Source organism: Phodopus roborovskii, unplaced genomic scaffold (assembly GCF_943737965.1).
Source record: "Phodopus roborovskii unplaced genomic scaffold, PHOROB, whole genome shotgun sequence".
Taxonomy (NCBI): Eukaryota; Metazoa; Chordata; class Mammalia; order Rodentia; family Cricetidae; genus Phodopus; species Phodopus roborovskii.
The window spans coordinates 32,406,888-32,430,388 of record NW_026126567.1 but is presented as its reverse complement, the minus strand read 5'-3'; the positions used below and the strand labels follow the sequence as shown (position 1 = coordinate 32,430,388).

At 39.6% G+C, this 23,501-nt stretch overlaps 1 protein-coding gene across 4 annotated transcripts in view; it reads right to left on the bottom strand.

Annotated features, from left to right (window-relative positions):
- Positions 1-11,410: 11,410 nt before the first annotated feature.
- Positions 11,411-23,501, bottom strand: part of Parg (poly(ADP-ribose) glycohydrolase) — a 98,340-nt gene continuing 86,249 nt past the window's right edge. For all 4 annotated transcript variants that reach the window (XM_051202723.1, XM_051202725.1, XM_051202722.1 and 1 more), the window contains 2 exons: positions 13,278-13,406; positions 11,411-12,485 (listed from right to left, as the gene is read on the bottom strand). In XM_051202723.1, coding sequence (XP_051058680.1) covers positions 12,331-12,485; positions 13,278-13,406 — 284 coding nt within the window. In that variant the 3' untranslated portion in view covers positions 11,411-12,330. The remainder of the gene's footprint in view (positions 12,486-13,277; positions 13,407-23,501) is intronic.

The following is a 23,501-nucleotide window of genomic DNA, read 5'->3' as shown; positions in this document are numbered from 1 at the left end:
CAACTGTTTAGTCTTCACTGACTGTGAAAAGCAAAGGCAGACAGAGATGGGCTGCCTTGAGTTAGCTGGGAATCAGTCTGAAGTGAGAGGTCTGTTGTGGTAGGAATAGCCAGGCTGCGTGTTGGGTGGATGGCCTGGGCCCTGGATCCTGTCTGGGTATGAGTTCCATCCCTGTGTAGGCCCAGGTCTTCCTTCATCCCCTAAATGGACAGATCCTCTCACTGTTGAGCTAGAGGAAGCCAGGGGCCCTTCAGGAAGGGCAGAAGACACTAGTCATATTCTGCTACTATAACATTGATCTTTTTCATTTCTTTTTGATTTTTTGAGACAGGGTTTCCCTGTGTAACATCCCTGGAACTCACTCTGTAGACCAGGCTGGCCTCCAACTCACAGAGATCCACCTGCCTCTGCCTGCTGAGTGCTAGAATTAAAGGCATATTTATGGTATAGATATGAATACTTTGTTTTGGAATGGATTTTCATTTATTGATACAATTTAAGGTCAATGTTGTGATATGTATATTTCTCTTCTTGTTTATGTATTGTGTTTATATAGCTCATTTAAAAATGTAATGTATAATTTAGTACAAATTTTAGATAGTTACCTATAATAGTCAAAACTTATAGCTAGGTGAGTTAGGTTTTCTAGATATACAGAGATGTATTTGAGATAGATAAGCATTCTTCAAACCTTTCAAAGATCTACAGAATATGGCATTTAAAATGTTTTAGGGATTTTCTTGACAGTGAGACACAATTGCTCTTGGTAATACCACCTGCACCAAAAAGGAAGATGGACACTAAAGAAATGCATTATAGAGTTTGCTTTCAATGTGGCAAGACTGGCCATTTGGACAAGATACTGCTCTTGTCTGGACTGTTTGACTTTGTGCTATATAAACTGGACATGCAGGACCCACAAAAAAGTGGCTACTGATTCAAGATGGACATTACTACAAAGTTCTACTTCATGGAAGAGTCTGCCAGACAGTCTACAGGACACAAAAAAAAAGTAACTAACAAACTGCCAAAAAGACAGTTTAAAGTTTCCTACTTTGCTAAAGAGTCTGCCAGACACACTATGCCTATGGGCTAAAGATGAAAGATTACAAAAAAACTTCGGGTAACCAGGCAGTGAGTTGTCTCTGTCATTTCTAGAGTTTATATACTATCCTTCTGTGGTCTTTGATGGAGTTAAAGACAGATAGTTATGGTTATAGTTTTCCTTAGTTAAGCTTAAAGATGAATTACATATAAAACTTTAACTCACAAAGATAAAATAGATGATGAAATATTTTCTTCAAATCTTACTAAATGTTAATAAACTAAATATTGTTAACTGTGATTCTTATTGGATAACTGTTATGTGATATATTTTGCTATGTTAAGGTTAAAACCCTTCTTTTTATTTAGACAAAAAAGAGGAGATGATGGGAGATGTCATTCTGTATATGTTTCTCATACTGGTTAATAATAAAACACTGTTGGCCAATAAAAAAAAAAAGATAAGAGGGACTAGGAGACAAGGAGGAAATAGGAAGTAGTAAGGAGGAGTCAAGATGGAGAGTCTGGAGAGAGCTGGACGTCAGCCGCCTCCCCGGTAAGAGAAGGCCATGTGAAAATACATAGATCAATTAATAATTAAAGACAAGACTAGCCGATAAGAAACAAGTAACCGGGCCAACAATATTGTACCAAATACAGAGTCTCTATGTATTATTTGGGGCTGGCCCAGTAGCAGGACAAGACCGGGCGGCGGGCAGAAAAACAGTACTCGTTACAGCATATGCCAACACTGCTCTTGGTTACTTGTTTTTAGTTGACTGTTTTTTTGGTTTTTGGGATTTTTTGTTTGTTTGGTTGGTTTTTTGAGATAGGGTTTCTCTGTATTGCTTGGAAGCCTGTTCTGGAACTCACTCTGTAGACCAGGCTGGCCTCGAACTCACAAAGGTCCACCTGTCTCTGCCTCCAGAGTGCAGGGATTAAAGGCTTGTGCCACCAACACCCGGCTTTTTTAAAACCATCCTTTATGTGGTAGGTTAGTACCTCTGAGGTGTGAGGATGGTGATGGTGAAGACTGATTGCACATGCAGGGCCCTGCACTACTTCCTAGTCTCCAGTCACCCATCCCCCACCTCGGCTGGTGATGATCCCCAAACTCCATTAATTTAGACATATTTTCCTAACAGCATAGGGAGCCATCCTGCAAGAGAATTCTGTTCTTGAAAACTGGCCGTGTCAGTGATCTGCTCCATAGCAGGCAAATGCAGCTGTCTCATTTACACATTAACAGCCATTGGGAGTGTCAACTTGAAGCAGTGTATATGGACTGAAAAATGAAGCATTTGCCATTAGGATGAAAGTACATTGCAGTGTGTACCAGGGCAAAAAGATTTAAAAATGCAAGGAAAGCTGATGAGAAAAAAGGAGGCCTTTGAGGCCGGAGAGATGGCTCAGAGGTTTAGAGCACTGACTGCTCTTCCAGAGGTCGAGTTCAATTCCCAGCAACCACACAGTAATTCACAACCATCTGTAATGGGGTCTGGTGCCTTCCTCTGGCCTGCAGAACACTGTATACATAATAAGTAAATCCTTAAAAAAAAAAAAATCTTAAAAAACACAACAAAAAAAAAAAAAAAAAAAAAAAAAAAAAGAGGAGGCCTTTAATGTTAGTACCTGCTTGACACTGCCCTCTTCCCCAGGCTCATTAATAGTAGTACATGTAGATGCTGCCTTTTAAGGTCCTCTTTGCCCAGGATGCAGGGCTTGCATGGTGGTCCCTGTCTTCTTGATATGGGGCTGAGCAATGTTATCCTATTTTATGGATAGAATGTATGGATTGGCAGGGCTCTGGGGGAACCATGTGGCTGTGTATGGCTGTGGATGAAGCGGGAAGCACTAAGCTTCTTTAGTAGACGTTTAAAACAATTACCTAAGAGAAACTGAGGTCAGAGTGACATCTAAAACATTTAGAGTTCCAGGAAGGGAACATTCTGGTACAGACAAGTTAGGGAAGCAGCAGGGTCAGGAAAGCTAATGCATACAGAGCAGAATGGATAGAAAAGGAAGCTGCAGAGGGGCAGGGCAGAAGCAGATCTCAGCAGCAGAGAGGCCGGCCTTCTCAAGAACAAGGAAGACAGATGCTGCCATACCCAGGAGTTTGCCTTGTGAAGTATTTACTCTTGAGAAACCATGATTGTCCAGGCCCAGATAATACATTGTTCCCTGGTCTACCCTACCTCTGCCCCGTTTCCCTTTTAATAATGACTCCATGCTTTAGAGTGGCACATTTGTAACTAATGAGCCAGCCTTGATATATTAGTATTCAACAAAGGCTTATGTCAAGAATCTGTTGTTATAAACGTACATAGATTCAGTCTCATCAGTTGAAAAGCCCCATGATCCATTTTTTAACCTTCCCCTTTGCCTTTCTCTACCTTAAACCTCTAATGCATAGTTATCAATTATAAATCACCTATCCAATTTATCATCTATTTCACCATTTCCAGAAGTCATATACTTTGATCACATAGTATGAGACTTCTCAGGCTTGCTATTTTCACTTAGCAATCAATATGTTTTGGATTCTTTCACGGCTTTTAGTGATTTGATAACTTTTTTTTTTGTTGTTGTTGAGTAACACACTAGTCTGTGGGTGTATTACAATGTGTTTGTCACTCACCTGGTAAAAGACAGCTAGTAAAGGACACTTACTGAGAGGATAGCAGTATACCTAATGAATAGGGGTGATGAGATGGAATGTTCTTTGCCTCTGTCTAATCTACAGGTCAAACTGGGGAAAACCGTCATCTCAACAATACTGAGCCATCCTAGACATGAGTATGGGATAACACAACAGCACTCCCTCCACTCCCTACCCCGAGGCAGGGTTTCTCTGCACTACCTGTCCTGATATTCACTCTGTAGACCAGGCTGGCCTTGAATTCAGAGATCCACCTGCCTCTGCCTTCCCAGTGCTGGGATTAAAGGCGTGCGCCACCATGCCTGGCAATAGCTCTTTGATATCACTTTGACTGTATATTGTTTAAGTCCTTTTTTTTTTTTTGCTTTAAATTGATATTTTTTTCTGTTATCACTCTTAATAAATAATTTGTTAGACATGTTTGATTTTGAATTCTAATTTTAAACTCTACTTGTACATTGTTGGTATAAAAGAATGATTTGTGTGTGTGTGTGTGTGTGTGTGTGTGTGCATTAGCATTGCATTCTGCAACCTTACGCAACTGCTTATTACAGAGTTTTTAAGTAAATGTACTGTTTTTCATATTATTTGTTTATTTACAGTGCAAATGCTATAGCACGCATGTAGAATTCAGAGGGCAGTTTGTGGGGCTTGGTTCTTTTCCTCCACCACGTGGGTTCCAGGGATTAAATTTAAGATGTGGGGCAAGTGTTTTAGCATAAAATGAGCCATCTTCCCAGCCCATAAACATGCTATTATTTTTTGAAATTTTAGATAAATTATGCATATGGGTGTCTGCCCATATGCCCACCACGTTTGTGCCTGGTGCTTGAAGAGGTCAGAATAGGGCTCCATATCCCCTGCAAGAGCATCAAGTGCTCTTAACTGCAGAGCCATCTTTCCAGCCATTAAACATATTATTTGTAAGCAGTTTTAGTTCTTAGTTTCCATGATTCTTATGCAGTAGCTAGACTTTTTAGTATTGAAACAAGACATAACTCGTCTTCTTCCTGATCATAGCAGAAAGGCTTAGTCTCTCCCACTAAATATAACATTTTTTATACATAGGTAGTACTATGTATAGTACTAGTCCTAGTACTAGTCCTAGTTTCCCCAAGGTTTTAAACTGCAAATGGAAACTGGATTTTACTGAATGCCTTGATGTGATTGTGTTACCTTCCTTCTTCCTGGCAGTGCTGGGGGCCAAACTCAGGGCCTCAAATATGGAAGGCAAGTCTTTCCCAGGAGGTTATATCCCCAACCCTATTTTATTAGCCTGTTAATATGATGGACTGATTTATGAACTTTTAAAAAATATTGCCTCAGCCTTATGTATCTGGGATAAATTCTATTTGGTAATGACGTACATCTAAAATTATGCTGTTGGATTCAAGTACCTATTCTTCAAAATTTTTGCATCAAAGTCAAGAGATATTGGTCTGTAGCTTTTCTTTAAAGGCTTTGCCTGGTTTTGTTGCTGAGAGCAGTGTTTACCTCATAGCGTGAGTTGGGTGTATTTCCCTTGACACAGACTGTAGATAATTGCTTTGACTTCTTCCTTCCTTTTATGGGGACCCATTAGGAACCATCTGGGTGAGAGCTTTCTGTTTGGAAGGTCATTACCTACTGATTTATTAAAGGTACACCTATTTAGATTTTTCCTGTAATTTGTGGCATATTTTTGAAAAAATAATTGGTCAATTTCTTTTAGCATACAAATTTGTGAGCACTAAGCTCATAATGGTCAATTATTAACTGTTATGTCTTAGGATAGGCAGTGATACCCTCTTTTTCATTTCTAATGCTAATAACATAAATTTACTATTTTTTTCTTAGCTGGATTAAAGGTTTATTGGTTCTACTGATAATCTTGAACACTTAACCACCACTGCCTGGCTTCCCTGCCTTATAGGTTAATGCACTGCTCTTCAGAATTCCCCAGACAGCAGTTGCAAGTATATCTCTTCTAGTGATTGCTGTATGTACACCAGTATATGCCACCCACAGCTTGTCACAGTGTACGGGAATTGCATTTTACCAGTTTGTGTGAATGGAAGCTTCATGCTTTCTAGCCTTGGACATTTGTAACCGAGTCATTGCATCATTTCTACTACATACAATAAAACCACTTTTAACTTTAATAAACATTTGGCAATCTTGAGGTTTGTTATACTTACCCATAGTTCAACTTTCTATTCTTCCTTTCTGATGCTCACAATATCTTTCTTTTGAAACCCGTTTCATTTCTTTTGAGGGCTTCAGCTAAGCCATTAGTCAGGTCTGCTGGCAACACACTCTCTTGGCTTTCCCACATCTCCCACTGTCATGATGTCCTCTACCCTTGACTTATGTTTTTGCTGAATTCTTTTCTTTTGGCAACTACACAGATTGTAGCATTCCCTTCCATCCTTCATGCATTCTGATAAGAAATCCAGTCAGCTGAACCGTTTCTCTTAGAATGTGTTTTTCCTTGCTCATTACTTTCAAGTTTTTTTTCTTTAGTTTTCAGAAGTTTGACTCTATTAGTTATGCATTTTGGGGGCTTTTTGTTTGTTTGGTTTTTGTTTGTCAAGACAGGATTTCTATGAATACTTTTTTAACTGCATTATCTTTCTCTTTTCCTTCTGCATTCAGCATTTTCAGGTTGTTGGCTTTTCCTGGGATTTCTGAAGCAACAAAGTCCACAGGAACCCCTGTGTTGTTGATCCCAGGGTCCCTAGCTAGTCTGCCATCTCTCAGTCACCCAGTTCTGTTTTGTTGCCTTGTACAGTTAGTGACCATAGTTTTATCTGTACTTAATAGGGGCACTGAGAAGTATGTCTACTACTATTTTGTTTGGTTTTTTTCAACTATACTACTCTTTCGAATTAGAAGTGTGTGTGTGTGTGTGTGTGTGTGTGTGTGTGTGTGTGTGTGTGTGTGATATTGTGGGCATGTCTTTTTAAGATATACTGATTACAGATGCAATATCTTGGACGAACTTTATAATTTAGAGATAGGTAATGGGTAGGAATATAGTGAAGGTAAAATGAGGTATAAATTAACTGTTGAAAATTAATTTAAAAACAAGGGTGATATACTGAAGTTCATTTTTCTAGTATTTGTAAATGTGTAAAATTGTTTTAAAAAAATTTCCTAACTGCTCTTCCGCCAGCTATTGGCCAGAGATAATGAAAAGATGTGGATTCCTTCCAGACTAATGTGGTTTGATCAAGCCAGACCGCCTGAAACAGAGTACGAGGTGATCCTACATTCAAAACAGCTGGACAAAGCAGCCTTACAGACTACAGCCAGGATTTCTGAATCTTCTTCGAATCCCCCATGACAGCGCCCCTTACCAGCAGGAAGTAGTTTGGAAAGAACAATGCCCAGATTCCCAAATATTGTCTAAAATGTTTGTTTTCATTTAAATGGGCTTTGTTATATAAAATAAATTAAAAAAAAATTTCCTAACTACCCAGTCTAAATAATAGGCAGAACTTTGAGACCAGTGAGCATCTGCATTCCTTCTAGAGGGGAAACCTGGTACCAGGTCTCTATTGGTTAGTTACTTAAAAGTGACTGGCATAGAGTTGCCACAAAGATTACCATAGTTCTTCAAATATATGATCCTTGGATTATAAAATATACCTTAATCTTTTGTGTCACTAAGAAAAATCACTATAAAATGTTAGAAATATTCTGATATTAGAGATGCTAGAATGCAAAAAGAAAAAAAAAAAGGAAAAAAAAAAGGTTCATGTGGAATAAATTCTGAAGGCATGCAAGGCTGAGGCTATAACCTATTATCACACATACTCAAGCTAAAAACCAGGGTATAGCTTTGAGGCTGCCAATTCTAGTAAACAGGCTTTGATCAGCACATGGAAATTTTACATCCCAGCTTATAGTGCATTCTTATAAACCTTTACAGAAGACAATAATCTGTTGTGCTGGTCTATCTTTCATCAAGGATGGTTTCTTAGTACTTTCTATCCCCCACACTCCCACAATTTGAATACTGTCTTTTATTAATGAAATTTGACTGTTTAAACTGAGGTGATACAAATCCAGCTAGAGAAAAAGAAATTTACCTTTATCCAGGGTGTATGGACCTACTCCAGGAAAATGAGCATTTCTAATAGGAAATCACTTTTTAAAATTAGCATACAAAGTATTAGGGTTCATTATGGCATAAAAAACAAACAACAACAACAAAAACAAACAACAACAACAACAACAAAAACAAAAACAAAAACAAAAGAAACTTGAGCTGGGCATTGATCCCAGCATTCAGGAAGCAGAGGCAGGCAGATTTCTGTGAGTTTGAGGCCAGCCTGGTCTACAGAGCTAGTTCCAGGACAGGCTCCAAAGAAATACAGAGAAACCTTGTCTCGAAAAACCAAACCAAAACTTGCTTTGGTTGCTTTTCTTCTGCTATTTTTTTCTATCTCCCTGTATGGTATTGGACCCTTCTACTCCCAGAGTACACCTTTCCACCTTCAAGTCCAGTATGCTCTAGCATCCTCCATACCTTTCTCTTTTCTCCTTAGAGCTGCGGCATACTGCTTTCTCCAGACTCTCCAACTTGACTCCTCCTTCCTACTTCCTATTTCCTCCTTGTCTCCTAGTCCCTCCTATCTTGCTTTCCTATTGGCCAACAGTGCTTTATTATTAACCAGTATGAGAAACATATACATAATGGCATCTCCCATCATCCAAGGCCCACTGAAAGCAGGATGTGAACCCTGTTAAGGCATTCAGATAGCCTGCTTCACATTATGTTAGGTCATTTGCTATACAACTCTACAAAGTAGAGCTCTGGTGAATGGACATAATGTGGGATCCTATTTAGTTTTCAAATTGATAGATAGCAAAGAGATTCAACCGGCTTCTCTGGGTTAAACTGGAATAAGGCAGAGTGGTGGGTGGTGTCTACAGGATTCAGAGTTCAGGCTTTTTGACCTTCCTCATTAAACTGGATACACTAGACTATAAGGAGAGGTTCTCTGTTCCAGCTGGTACTGTGGTCCTTGAGACTCAAATAAACATACAGATGCTATATTAATTATAAAACTGTTGGCAGGTGGCTAGAGCTTACTGGCTATCTCTGTCTTAATTATTAACTCATTTCTATTAAACTATGTATTTGCACATGGTCTTGGCTTACTGGAGAAGGATCTGGACCTCTAACTCCTTTGGTGGCTCACATGGTGACTCTCCTGGCGTGCCCTCCCTGCCTACCTTTCCCAGAGTTCTCCTTGTCTCCTAGTCCCGCCTATTTTCTTGCCTCATTGGCCAAACAGTGTTTTACTCATTAACCAATAAGAGAAACATATACAGAAGGACAACCCCCATCACTAGCCTAGGCCTTCCTTGCATCAGAGAAAAGCTACAAGAGTGAAGTTACCTACACAGGAGAAGGGAGAAGGAAGCAGGTAAGAATCTACAGACACCTTACTTTTAGTCAAGGTTTCAAGAAACTCTCAGTTCTACCACATCCCAACCTTTTGAGTATATTCTGGAGTGGGACTCGACATTTGGTTTCTAGAGCATTACATGTTACAGAGAAATATCTGGTGCTGTAAACACAGGGCTTAGCCACATCTCTTTTTCAAGTTCATCTTTGAATGCAGATGTCACTGTAGCCAGCAATAGAGAAAAATTCTCTGAATGTGCCTCAGTGTAAATAATCACCCATGGCAAAGCATAACTATTTAGTTTCAGCATCCTTCACTTGAAAACTCCAAATCTGAATTGCTTCCAAATCCAAAACTGTAGGGGCACAAACACGATGCTGCAAGCGAAAAATCCCACATCTGAAGTCATATAATATGCCTAATGGAAATGGAGGCACAATGAACCTACTTTATAAAATGAGTCTTAGGTGTGTGGGTAGGGGATGGAAAGAAATACCAGCGAGTTTTGTTGTGAGAGACCTGGGTTGCATCTGGAGAGCTCAGGGTACAAATTCAGGGCTGGAACACATGCAGTGTCCCACGTGCCATCCTCAGTAGGACGAGAGTGTAGGTCCTCTTTGTAAGAAAGATGTCAGTGTGGGAAAATGAAATAGGCTCAGTTCAACCTCAAAATGACAAGAGCAAACCTTTATTAGCTTGAGAGGCTGACGCCCCAAATTCTGTGACTTGCTAATTGAGGGTACAGGAGAACAGGACATGTACAGTCCGAGGACAATTTTTGTAGCGCTTAGGGAGGGACAGGGAATGGCTTTGTACGGCCAGAAGCTGTTTTTCTCAAAGAGGCTGCCTGTTATTGCGACCTCTGGGTTTCAGGGCACGAGGTGAGATGGGTCCTTTACCCTTCCTTAACCAACTCTTAGAGGTAGAGCTGCCATTACATATGCTGGCCTCTGGGCATCCACTACTCACTAGAAGGATGGGCTGTACTATGTAGAGCAACTAGCAGATGATAGACACCAGACTGCTGGCTTTATGCTTAGGTTCCAGTAGGTCACTAGTTTATTTGCTAGCTCAATGCAGTAAGAGATTTAGAGACAAGTTTAAAATTAACGAGAATACAGCTACTATTCGCTCAACTCTCCTGATCTAATGCCCCATCTGTTACTGTATGCTGCTTCCTTAAGTGGGTGAATTAGAAATGAAAAATGAGCTTTATTAAAAACTTGAGATTTCCAAGCTTTGGTAAATTAAAGAAGGAAAGAGTAAGCAACATGAAATAAAACAACAAATGCTATGTAAAAGACAGAATAGATACGATTGCTAATTACAGCCCTTCCACTTTATGCAGACGCTCTTCAAGGACAGAGTAATAGTGTTCTCTGTGTGATCCTTCCTCCTCAGTGCACTCAGCTTCATTAACCTGAGCTCATCAGGACACACTAACATCAACACACACTGACAGACAGTCCTCAAGCCTCATTCTTGGCAACCCCACAAGAGGCAGCTAGTAGATGGCCACACGGATAGCCCTGCACTGCACAGCACTAAGAGAGGAGCCTAAGCTTCTGCACTCTGGAATTACAGGCTAGGTGGTCTTTTAGCGTGGATGTACATTTTCTGTTAGAACCGTTTCCTTCGTCATTTGACTGCCTCAGAGGGAAAGGTGTGGGAATGGAAAAAGAACGAAATGAAATATATCTATAAATCCCTCACTAGAGCACAGCAGAGCTGGAAGGGAAAGAGATTTCATTTAGTATCAGTGAGGATAAGGCCAGACTCCTCTAATTAGGGAACCGATCAAAAAGCCTTAGTTGTTGCAGTAGAGAGCTTCATCAATGACAAGTGGTAGCCTTCATGTGCCAAAGCCCATTATCCTCCTGATCTCCATACATAAGGAAATTGCTAAGGCACAGGCACAGGCCCCCTTTCCTGCCAGTGCTGGCAAGGGAGCTTAGAGCATATAACAAGAGCTTCTTAGTGATAGGACTTGACTTAGGAGCTGGCTTCTCCTGACCACTGGAGTGCACACCAGAACTCCAGCAGTTTAAGACTACCTTGTGACTAAATCCTAATCAGTTCAGACACGATTGGCTTTGGTTTCCAGATTAACCTCACAAAGACATCAGTTACCTTTACCCTGTTGGTGGTTATAAAAATACAAACGTGAATACAAATTTTTAAATAGATCTCTGATGAAGCCCAAACCTAACTGTTCCTCTACATCAGTTGTTTGATTTTATGTGCTTCCACAGGCACAATTAAGGAGCATGTGTTTATATGTATAAATAAAATATAGGTGATATGAGAATTTCTGACAAATGATTTATTAATGAAAACGTATTAACTCTAAGCTTTACTGCCAGAAAAACTTCAATATGTACAAATCAGCATGAAGTTTCCAGTCCCCAACCTTTGGTTACATGAATAAGCCTTAAGCGCCACAGAACAAACATTGATCCTAATTGCAAAGAAAAACAAACAAAAACTCCCTGACTCTCTTGAACCTGGTCTCTTTATATCATATGAGGAATACTCTTTGATTCTACATTTACTTTCCTCTTGGTCAGTTTCTAAAACAGTGCCAATAAAAATGGAGCTTGGGAAGAAGATGTACAAACCATTGCTTATAGGGATGATCTTTCAAAGAGCAACTGGAAATTAGTCTGTCTTAAACAGAAAACAGTTTTAGCCTAAGATCCTGGCATTAAGAAATAAAAGAAAAACTTCAACTCTTAATTTAAAATTCAAAATGTAGACAACGCAAGCCTAACAACGCAAGCCTGGGAGTGAACGGCTCCCAGGGACGTGTGTAACACTCTCCACTTGAGATCCCTGGATGTGAACCTCCTCCAGGGGCAATGCTATCTGCTAGCCACCAAAGCAACCTGGAGAATACACAGACAAGAAGAAAGAGACCTCAAAGCCGAGTGCAACCTTTCATGGGGTTTCACAAGAAATCTGACTGGCAAAATAAAGACAAGTCAAGTCAAAGAATAAAGACTGAAGGAGAGGAAAAATGGAAGAAAACATATCCAAGGCCCTGTCGATAGGATGAAAGGGGCTCAGATGTACAAACAATAACTGCATATAGAGAAGGGGTTGCATCCTTGGTTACAAATGTGGATTATATACACATTTATATCAGATGAAGTCAGTTCGTACGTTACACCCCACACTTCAAACAGGACGTCTCTGAGAGGTGAGTGGAAGTCCTTTTCACTTGGTTCTTCAGGTCCCTGCCTTTTGTCCTGGCTGCTCAGTGGTCTCTGCACTTGACTCAACAGCATGGTATATGAACGGATAAAGCTTGATGTCTGGTCCAGGGGTGGAACAGTCTCTGCATTCTTCATTGTAGTATCGTAGTAACAACTTATACACTTTTCCTAGAGTCAAAGGCCAGAATGATTGCATATTAAGTTATGTTGATGGAAAAACTTCAAAAACAAAAATAAACAAAAACCTCCTATTTTAATTGATCTTAAATAGTATAAGCTTAGATTTGGCTTCTAAAAATACAGTATGAGTTTCTAATGCCTAGAGAGCTTTCCCAGACATAAACTTTAACATTTAAAAACTACTTTAAAGGAACTTAGGCTATGATAACAGACTGTCCATGACCCACTCACTGTCCATGCATTGTCTATAGAGTTCAGAGCAACACCCAGCTCCCAGGGAAGCAACACACTTGATGAACACACTACATTCTCATAAATTTGACAGATTGAGGATGTGAGAACTGTCAGTTTGAATTTATCTCCCCCTCCCCCATCGCTTCCTCTCACACGCGTTTTTAATATGCACTGTGTATACCCTCATACCCCTTTAGATTTCTATATAAATAAAAGTAAAAATGGACATCAATTCTAGCTTCCTAACTTTTTTATTTTTGAGACAGGGCTCACTAATACCCTATTATCCAGACTGGCCTGAACTAATGACCCTCCCAACTGGCTGGAATTATGGGTATATACCACATGCTTGACTTAAGTCAGTACCATGACTGAAATTCTGCCAGGAAATAAAAACCAAAGCTCTGCAGAGCCTGCCTGCTTAAGTGCTGTCACTCCCCCAGCTCCAGCCAAACCTTTCTTACTGTGATCCACCAGATTTAGCAATTGTTTCTTCTGGACGGTACACATCCATCTAGATACCAAGTGTCAAGACTATCTACTCACCAACATTCAGTTTCCTCTCAGTAAGGAAAGTGTGCATGCTGTAAATGTCTCTCATCAATTCTGAGTCCCCAAAGGTGAAATAAACCACATCGCGTTCAGCTGCAGCAGCTGCCAGTATCTGTATTAAGGCTGTAGCAAAGAGAACAGGCAGTTATGTCATGGCACTTCCTATCAATACACTGTTAGCTCTTTCAACCAGCTACAGAAGCTGGTATGCCACAGACTTATCCTGGATTAAGGATTTACAAACCCAATGCATATGTTATTAGGTACAGTGAATACGACAACACAAATTATGCAGTTTATGACTCTCAGCTATGCTTTGGAGAATAACATTCAACTGCAGCAATCTTACACTCTGGACCACAAAGGAAAGTTCACTTGAAGCAGCAAACCAAGGCACAAAGGTAGTATTTATAATTACTTCCATTAATCTTGAATTATTTTTGTTTGCTCGATTTAATACTTTTGTCTCATTACATGCTCCCTGGTCTTCTGCATCACAGCCCTATTTGGGAGGTGCTGATGCTACCTATCACTGACACTACAAGCATTCCCCACACAAACTGCTAAGTGCCCTGCATCCCTCCAGCACTCACACCTAAACCCTGCCACAAGGAGGCAGTGTTCCTGAAGATTCTGAAATGGGCAGCCCCTGGTGTTGTTAGGACAGAAAAACAACTAAGAGCCAATAACACCAATGAAGATTGACTACAAATCTGCTATATGTAAGAAAGGGGGAAACAATGCACATTAACTTATGCTCAAATGGTCCAGTAGGCAAATGCACTTTCTGCCAAGCCCAACCACCTGAATTCAATCCCTAGACCCACATGGTAAAAGTAAAAACTGGATTCCCACAAGTTGTTCTCTGCCATCCACATGTAGTGTATGCACACATGCACACATAATTAATTAAAATTATTAATGAGTGTGCTATTTTTTACCTTTTTAAAAAAATGTCTTTATAGGTTCAGGCTGGCCTTGAACTCACAATCCTCCTGCCTCAGTGACTTGCTTGAGTGCTGGGATTAGAAGAGTGTATTACCATGCCTACCTATTATTATTTTTAACAATGCATGTGAGATTCTAAAATACCACCCAGATCCTGTCGTGCTTTTTAAACCATATTTACTGAGTATCTACAACCTAGTGATACCATGACTAGGTCTCATTAATCTTAGAATGCTGAAAGCAATTAATTTCAAAACAAAGGTAAGTTTTAATTAAAATTGCTCAACCAACTTATGCATATATTAAAGCTTCAGAAGGCCCAGTTTTAAAAGGTTCCTAATTAACCTTGAAGTGCATATAAAAATGGAAACTAATGAATTGTCATCTTCTCCTACTAAAACATAACATGTTCTACCTACCTTTTAGAGAGAACAATTGGCTTTGCATGCTAGGAAAGGACCCATCAGTTGGTCTTGATTTTTACAAACTTCTCTGTTCTAGTCATTCTACTGCACAGACATATGCTAGACCAGACAGGTTACAGAGACAGGATCCACAGCAATCCCCACCTTTGCTAGCTGTATTCAGCCACTTTGGCTTGGCTCTCTTGGCCTCATTTTCTTGGTTTCACAACTGAGTTGAACTAACTGGTCCTTAGAAAATCTTAGTTAGGATTCCCTAATTACTGTTACCATTTTTCTGTCTGTATCATCAGATGTTAAAACTGTAACTACACAAATGAAATTTCCAGGAAGATAAATTAATCTTGGCCTTAAATACATCATTGAGTCATTGACAAAGTAAAAGTTTTTCAGTTTTTATTTTATGTGCATTTGGTGTTTGCCTGCACGTATGTCTGTGTAAGGGTATCGGATTCCCTGGAACTGGAGTTTCAGAGTGTTGTGAGCAGCCACAAGTGAGAATTGAAACTGGGGTTCTTTAGAAGAGTAGGCAGTGCTCTTAACCACTAAGCCATCTCTCTAGTATTTTAAATTGCACTATGTACAGCAACCTCTATGACATCTCCAAGGTCTTTGCAAACCTTATGATTTAAGTGAACTCTCTTGCATTAGAAGTTAGATGGGAATAAACTTAATAGGATATGGGGACAGATGCCAAGTCTGCTATAAAAGCTTATAATTCCAGCTCAAGCATACATAGGTGCCAAAATAATCACTTAAATTAACCTGTAGGGAGCTTGGATTTAATTTTCTTTTTGGCAACCATGCTATACCACGAGGAAAACACCAATATGAATAAGCTGAAAAAGCAATTTACCATGTCCTGTTTCAGCAAATGAACCAAGCAAATGTGGGTAAGATAGAGCCCGGTGTGGTGGCACACACTTTTAATCCCAGCACAGGGAGGAAGAGCCAGGTGCTTCTTAGGTTCAAGGCCAGCCTGGTCTACAGAGCAAGTTCCCAGACAGCCAGGGCTGTATAGAGAGACCCTGACTCATTAAAAGGGGGTGTCAGATAATGAAAACTCATACACAGATGGTGGCTGAGGCTATCACATATAATCAGTAGTGCCTACTAACAGAGCTTATAGCAACAGAACTCTTCTAAGGATAAGCTCATTTAATTTTTACAGAAACAGAACAAGATAATTAATATTACTGCTATTTTGAAAAAGGCTACGTAATTGTCCAAGAACATCTAGTAAGAATGATGTAGAGCTGAGGCTTGAACTCTGTATTGTGACTCAAAATCCCATGCTCTTACCCATTCCACTGCTTCCAAGCTGTAACACAAAATCATTCTGCATGAGGTAAAGCAGGCTTTTTCCATAGGTCAAATACATTAACCTGTTTATTTGCATTATTTGAGTGCATTCTGGCATGAAGGCTCAAATAGGACATAGGACAGATGTGGAAGCACTGTCCATGGTTCCTACTGAACTCGGTCATCTGAGCTCTCACACACCCTTGGCTGCTTTGACAGTCTCTAGCTCTGCTTGTTAAACCCCAAGGTACACATGATGTTTACACCAAAAAGCAACTCTTATATCCAGAGTGTTCCTGTCCCTGGCTCTGTTATTAGTCTTGACTTGTCCTCCCTCTCACTACAGGCATCACTAACTTCCATCTTTGCAGTCTGTTTACCTGCTTTCAACAGTCTTTCTTCAAGCCCATCTCTCTGCCTGCAATGTTCTATCAATTTCCCCACTCAATGACAACACACCTAACAAAAGCAACTTAAGGACAGAAAGACTTGCGTGGCTCACAAGTTGAGAGTACAGTCAGCCCATCGAAGTAGGGAAGGCTGGCAGCTAAAGCATGGAACAGCTGGCCACTTTGGATGTTCAGTTGAGAGGCAGAAAGAGATGAATGCTGGTGCTCAGTTGTTGTCTGTTTTAGTTAGCCCAGTTCCCTATCCACTGCCCATATTTAGGTGGGTTTTCCCCAACTTAATTAACCTAAACTAGAAACCCATCACAGACATGGCCAGGGTTTTTTATAGTAAACCTAAATCCCATCAAGTTGATTCAGATTAATCTAGATTAACCATCACAAATATCAACTTTCATATCTAGAGATCTAGATCTAATACAGGTCAAATAAAAAGTTGTACATACTGGTCTTAAATCTGGTTTGAATATGGAATTGGCAAATCTAGGCCTTAAGTATGTCATCTACAAAAACAAAAAGTCTTCCTAATAGGTTGTTGTGTGTTTATATAACAAACGACTAATTTGCTGCCAAGCCTGATGAGCCATTAATATTCCTCATATATCTCCTAGAACACAGAATACATTCAACATAGGATCTTAATTAACTGACAATAAGAAACATAATGTTAATGTCTTCTGGAGGAAGTCAGGGCCAACTGTACCAGTTCTAACACTTCCCTGCTGTGGTCCTTTGTGCGTCTGCCTACAGCCTTGGCTTTCCAGTTTTACAAAGAGGGTTGCAAACTAAAGAGTAGCTATGAAAACACAAAGAGACAATGCAATGGTTCTTACACTTGACTGAACACCATCAATTTGCAGACTATGAAACAAAGTATGTAATCTATTTTCCAGATCCAGAAAGCCAGTGGCATCTCTTAGGTACTGATAACAAACACTCCATTAATCCTTGACTTTACACTATCATATAAAACAATGGGCCACAAAAAGAACAATGTAGGAATGTTACAGGTATTCTTACTCAGGGAAAGCTGAGAGAGAAAAGGAAGTGTGGTCTTTTCCCATAGAGGAAGGGAAAGTGCCAAGGAATCTGAGATGACAAAGTAAGGTGACCTGGTCCATAATCTACCCATTTTGAGGATTCACCCTTTCTGATGTTTACAACAATGATTTCTACAACTCTGAATTAAAGGGTTACCAGGTCAAGTCAACCCCAGTATGGCAGAAAATGACTTTCTGGCACTATTTTATTACCATTCTTGATTAATACGTTTTCTGGAGTTTAGCTTTCTGCTGTTTTTTTTTTTTTTTTTTTTTTGTTTGTTTGTTTTTGTTTTTGAGACAAGGTCTTTCTATGACGCCTAGGCTTGCTGATTCACATGCTACAGCTGCTCAAATACTGGGATTAGAGGCATGTATGTCCCTCTATGCCTGTCTGGAGTTTAGCCATCTAGAAATTAATAAAGACATTATTTAGTTTGATTTAAATGGACATAAGGATGGCCAAATAGAGTGTAAATGTATACCAAGTTTCTGTACCTCATCAGTTTTTCACTTAATATGTCAAGGGACTCATTGGAAAGCTCCGTTAATAAAAGATACACCTACTGTTTACATGGTATGTTCATTTGGCCTCATAGGTAGAACAGTATTCCAGTTGGTCTAATTACCACGAGGGGTGGAAGGAATGAGCTAGGCACAGAAAAGCATTTAGAATGTGCAGAGTCTTAGAGTAAGGCAGGGCACCCAGAGGCTGCAGAGTAATAAACATGTGTGGAAACACTGGTGTACATCTTATTTGTGAGTCACTGACTAGGCGAGGCTCAGGGACAGAAAAGAAACTGCACAGAACTATGGTGTCATGATGCTCTTTTTTTTTTTTTTTTAAAGCAAATATATATATATATATATTTATATTTAAAAGATTTCTTTATTATGTGTACAGTGTTCTGTCTGAATGTATGCCTGTAGGCCAGAAGAGGGTACCAGATCTCATTACAGATGGTTGTGAACTACCATGTGGTTTCTGGGAATTGAACTCAGGACCTCTGGAAGAGCAGCCATCTTTCCAGACTCTAGTAGAGTAGGATAGCAACAGCATATTCTCTTATAAGGCAAGTAAATACCTTATGGAGATAGTAAAAAATAAGCAAGAAGGGAACCCTAAGGAGACACCAACAAGGAAACTGTAGGTGGGCTCTTCATGACAAAGCCTAAATGAAGTAGGCATGTATCATTGACAGAATTATAGGACTGGCTAAATTCTATGCTCTTCAGAGACACTTTTTCCAGTGCCAACATGTCTGCAATAGTTAAGTCCCAAAGAGATGCTAAAAAAAGACTCTTAAAGCAGAATGTCTTTATTCTTTGACTCTAATGCAGAAGCCTAGGAAGAAATGAACTTATCTTTACTTAGAAACATATCATGGAGCCTAGACTTGGTGAGCAGATCAGACTCCGTTTTTTCTCCCAGCCTTCCTTGAGGAAGAATACTCTAACATTCTTGCAATGGTCTTTTTGTGGCCCCTCATGTATAGATGAAATCTTAATGATAATTATGTTCAGGGATGTCTGGAATATTTGTTATCAGAAGTCCACTCATAGTCTGTTCTAGTGGGGTGTTAAAACAACAACAACAAGCCACATCCAAAATAAAAAAGCAAAAAGGGTTCTGTATGGTGGCACACAACTCTGATTCCAGCAGAGGCAGCAGGTAGATCTCTGTGAGTTCTAGGTTAGCCTGTTCTACATAGTGAGTTCCAGGTCAGATAGGGTTCTCAGACCCTATCTGAAAACCAAAAAAATCATAAAAGGTTTATAAAGCAAACACACAAAGCTGCTTCAACTTCAACAAAGATAAAAGACCAAATAACCTACGCAATTTAAAGTATGACCAGATACATCAATGATACAAAATACACAAACTATTTTGTCTTTGAAAGTGCATGGTGAAAGACAGGGACACTGTACAAGTGGGGACAAATAAATCAGCTAAAACCTTAACAGAAGTGTAACAGTTAAGTGGGAACTCCACTTACGACTCATTTCTATTGAAAGTATCCTAAAATATACTTAATTATCTATCCTACTCAACATCCTAGCCTAGTGCCATGGTACCATGGAGTTTCAGGTGTGTGCCTTCCTGCCCAGGCTGCAGGTCACTGGCAGTTGTGGCACCATGCTGTTGCCCAGTGCCATGAGATTACTATTATACCACATATCCCAGCGTCGGAAAAGACCAAAGCCAATGTTTGAGGCACATTTTCTACCAAATGCATAAACAAACACTATGAGCCAGGGATTACTAGGGGAGTTCAGACTCAAAGGCTCTTTCCTATGTCTTCCAGAGAAATAGGGTCCAGCAGGCAGGAGGGTATACAGCCTCACTGCTGGCACACAGAGTACAGGAGGTTCCCCAATGCCTCTGGGGTCTAGCATAGAGCTCTCTGCTCTCCTAGTCCTAAGGCCACTGGTTGTCTGGGGTAGCAGTTGTAATAAATGACAGCAGATGGATTAAGAGATTAGAGTATTCTCTACTTTTTTTCACAACAGATCAGGTGTGGTGGCACATGCCATAACATTAGCACTTGGGAAGCTGAGACAAGAGGCTGAGTTCAAGGTCTGCTGCTAGGTTATATAGGAAAACCCTGTCTCAAACCCAACTGTGAAATAAACATTATACTGATGTACAAATAATAATGTACAAAAAATAAAAAAATCCTCCACATACCAAAAAAGCAAATATGTTATGCCTCTATTACCACTTACAGGAAATTGTGGTTATTTTTTGCACATACACAGATAAACATAAAGAATTTGAGATTGATTGTGCACTGTTTTATATGCATAATTTAATTTTTAAAATGATTCATATGACAAGTTTGTTAATTTCCCCTCTAAGTAGGAATATTCCAAAGACATCTTTCCATTTCAGCAGATATGTTTCTGTAATGGTTTTATATGCAGTATTTTATTTCATAAATGCCCTACATCCTTTTCTGTTAAAAAAAAAAAATCAAAATATAAACAATGCTATAGTTCTTGCCTAACATGCAAAAAGCCCTGGGTTTGATCAGCAGCACAGTTTAAAAAAAAAAAAAAAAAAAAAAAAAAAAACCCACTAAGAAAATCATGACGTAAGTAACCATTATCCCACTGAAGGACACAGTGGCTACTATTCTAATGACTATTTAAGCAAGAACATGGGAGAGAGTCAGAGTAACTCCTAAGTCTAAATCTCAATAACTGAGAAAATGATCCACACAAGAGAAACCTTTGAACACCATCCTGATGGTGCAAGCAAGGCTGCAGTAAGAGATAGGATTTTTCAGCTACAAAGAAAAGGAAACAGATGAACACATTTATAAAGCTTTCCACTGTCCAGCACAAATGACTATGGTTTATGGCAGACCAGGTTTTGGGATTGATGACGTGAATCTGGTCATTCATTTTACTTAAGAGAAAAATAAAAAAAAAAGAAGTATCTGTCAAAAGATCAATAAGTCCAGAGTGAAAAACAGGTTCCCTCAAACAAATTCAAGATGATAAAGAATTTCATAAAGTAAATCCCACAAATTCCGTCTTTTATTGACTTTCAAACATTAAAAAAAAAAAAAAAAAAAAAAAAAGCACTAGGCAATTTTTGTGTTTGAACCTGAAGGAAATACAGTAGTCTTTAAAATGCAGGGACAAGAAAGGCTATTCTATATTCTAAAGATGTCACATAAAATTCAATATGGCATTTAACCAAAAAGCAAAAAAACAAAACAAAAACAAACAAAATAACCAAACCCAAGATGAGTGCCTGTACCATAGGCAATGAACACTTAATATTTTAATTTATTTATTTATTTATTTATTTATTTATTTATTTATTCATTCATTCATTTATTTATTGTTTTCTGACACTGGGTTTCTCTGTGTAGCCTTGGCTGTCCCAAAAGTCACTCTGTAGATCCAGCCTTGAACTCAGATAACCGCCTGCCTCTGCCTCCTGAGTGCCAGGGTTGAAGGTTACACCACCTTTTTTTTAAATGTACCAGAAATTGTTACTGACTAGAGAAAGAACAACTATCTCAAGAATATATGAGGAGGAGGCATGGAAAAACAATTCACAAAACAAACAAAAATGTGCAATAAGCAGGAAGGCTGCTGAATATCAGAGTAGCTGGAGACCACTATGGCACCCCTTCTTGAGGCTAACCACACACACAATCTACATCACCTACCAAAATATAAAGGACACATAGCCTAGAAGTTAATCTTACTTTAGGGAATTTATCCTAAGAAGGTAATTATGTGCAAGTTAAAGTAAAGTAGTGCACAAATCAATTGTACTGAGTAGAGAATCTCTGAACTGTGAAATATATGTAGTTTGGTATTGAAAACTATCAGAGTGAACATTTTAAAATGGAGTTATGGTATGAAATTATGGTATGAATGCATTCATGTCAGAATTTTTTCACAAAGCAACTCAAATGGATGGCCACCAAAACAATGCCAGTGAGTTTGGTGATGTTTATACATTTGATGGTACTTTTCTGGGTTTCGGCACCATGAATGTGTCCCTTTTATGAAAATAACAAGGTTTTCATTATGGGGATGATTCTACTGTGACAGACACACCTGTCTCCTTCCTAACCAGCTGGGTTTTATCTGTGCCTAGTGTGGCCGTCAAAGCCAGTTACTCCTTACGTTTGCTATGACTGCACCTACAGCTCCCTGGCAACTCCTGGAGGAGGCACCTAGACACTCAGAATTGCTTTAAGTTAGTCTTTGTTGTACTTATGGGATGATTCAGATAACTCCAACCATCTTGGCTAGTTCTTTGTCAATTTGACACACCCTACAGTCAAGAGACGAGGGAGCCTTAATAGAGCAAATGCCCTCACCAAACTGGCTTACAGGCAAGCCTGTGTGGCTTTTTTAATGACTGATGTGTAGAGGGTTCAGTTCACTCCTGGGCAGCTGGATGCTGTAAGAAATCAGGCTGAGCAAACCACGGGAAACAAGCCAGGAAAGCAGCAGTTCTTCATGGTATCTGCATTAGTTCCTGCCTCCAGGTTCCTGCCTTTAGTTTCCACCCAGACTTCCTCAACAATGGACTGTGATGTGGAAGTGTAAGCTGAAATAAACCTTTCCTCCCCAAGTTGCTTTTGGTCAGTATTTCATCACAGCAAGAGAACCAACCCCTAGGAAGAGTGAGTTCAGCCGTATGGGAATGATTTAATCAGCATGCCTATGTAATGAAAACCCAACCTGATCACCAAAAGTGAGCAGAATGTTATGGCTAAACACACTGACATTTAAGGACAAAGAGGTGATTTAACACTATTGGGAGAGGTTGTCAAAGTTCCCAGTTGTCTTCAAGGCTTTATCCTCAGTGTATCTTTTCTGTTCCAAGTATGGAACTTAAGGATTCTGGGAGTCATTTTAGTGAATTTTCAAACCTGAAGGGATCAGGAGGCAAAATGCAGGTGGCCTGGGGACCTCGAGCCTTGTGGCTATAACCTGAAGTAAAGGCACCCTTGTGGAATACTATGCCCTAGCCTGTACTCACTCCAGAAGGTGTCAGGCTGTACTGTGGTGCTTTCTAGCTTGTCTCAGACCAGTTGGGATGAAATGGAGCAGTGGTCACCCTTAGCTAATGACACTACAACCTTCTTACTTTCTACATTTGATGCTTTCAAATCAAGTAGATGCTATAACCCGGAAGGGCCAGTAGTTTTGCCAATAGTGTTTTATAATGTCTCATTCTTCCTGGGTATCCAAATGCCTCCTGGTTTGTGCCACTCATGCAACTCCCCTAGGCCATATTCTCACCTCACTGTATGCATCAGAGGATCAGCCACCACATGCCACATTTGCCTATGTCTTTCTTTCAAATCCTGGGCTGAGATTGTCAAAAAAGAGGGCCTACATCCTAATTGTTTTGTATTCTCAGTACCCACAGCATGGCAGATGGTCCATTTGTTTAGAAGGTAAATGAAGAATTCAGTGAATAGCACTGCCCATAAACAACGCTCCAGTGATGGTTTGAAACACCTGAGTTGGTTTTGCAGTTTTCTTTCTCATGACCTTTGTACATTCAGCTAAACACTGTGGGATCTGGCCAAAGAGATGAACAACCTCCGCATGGAA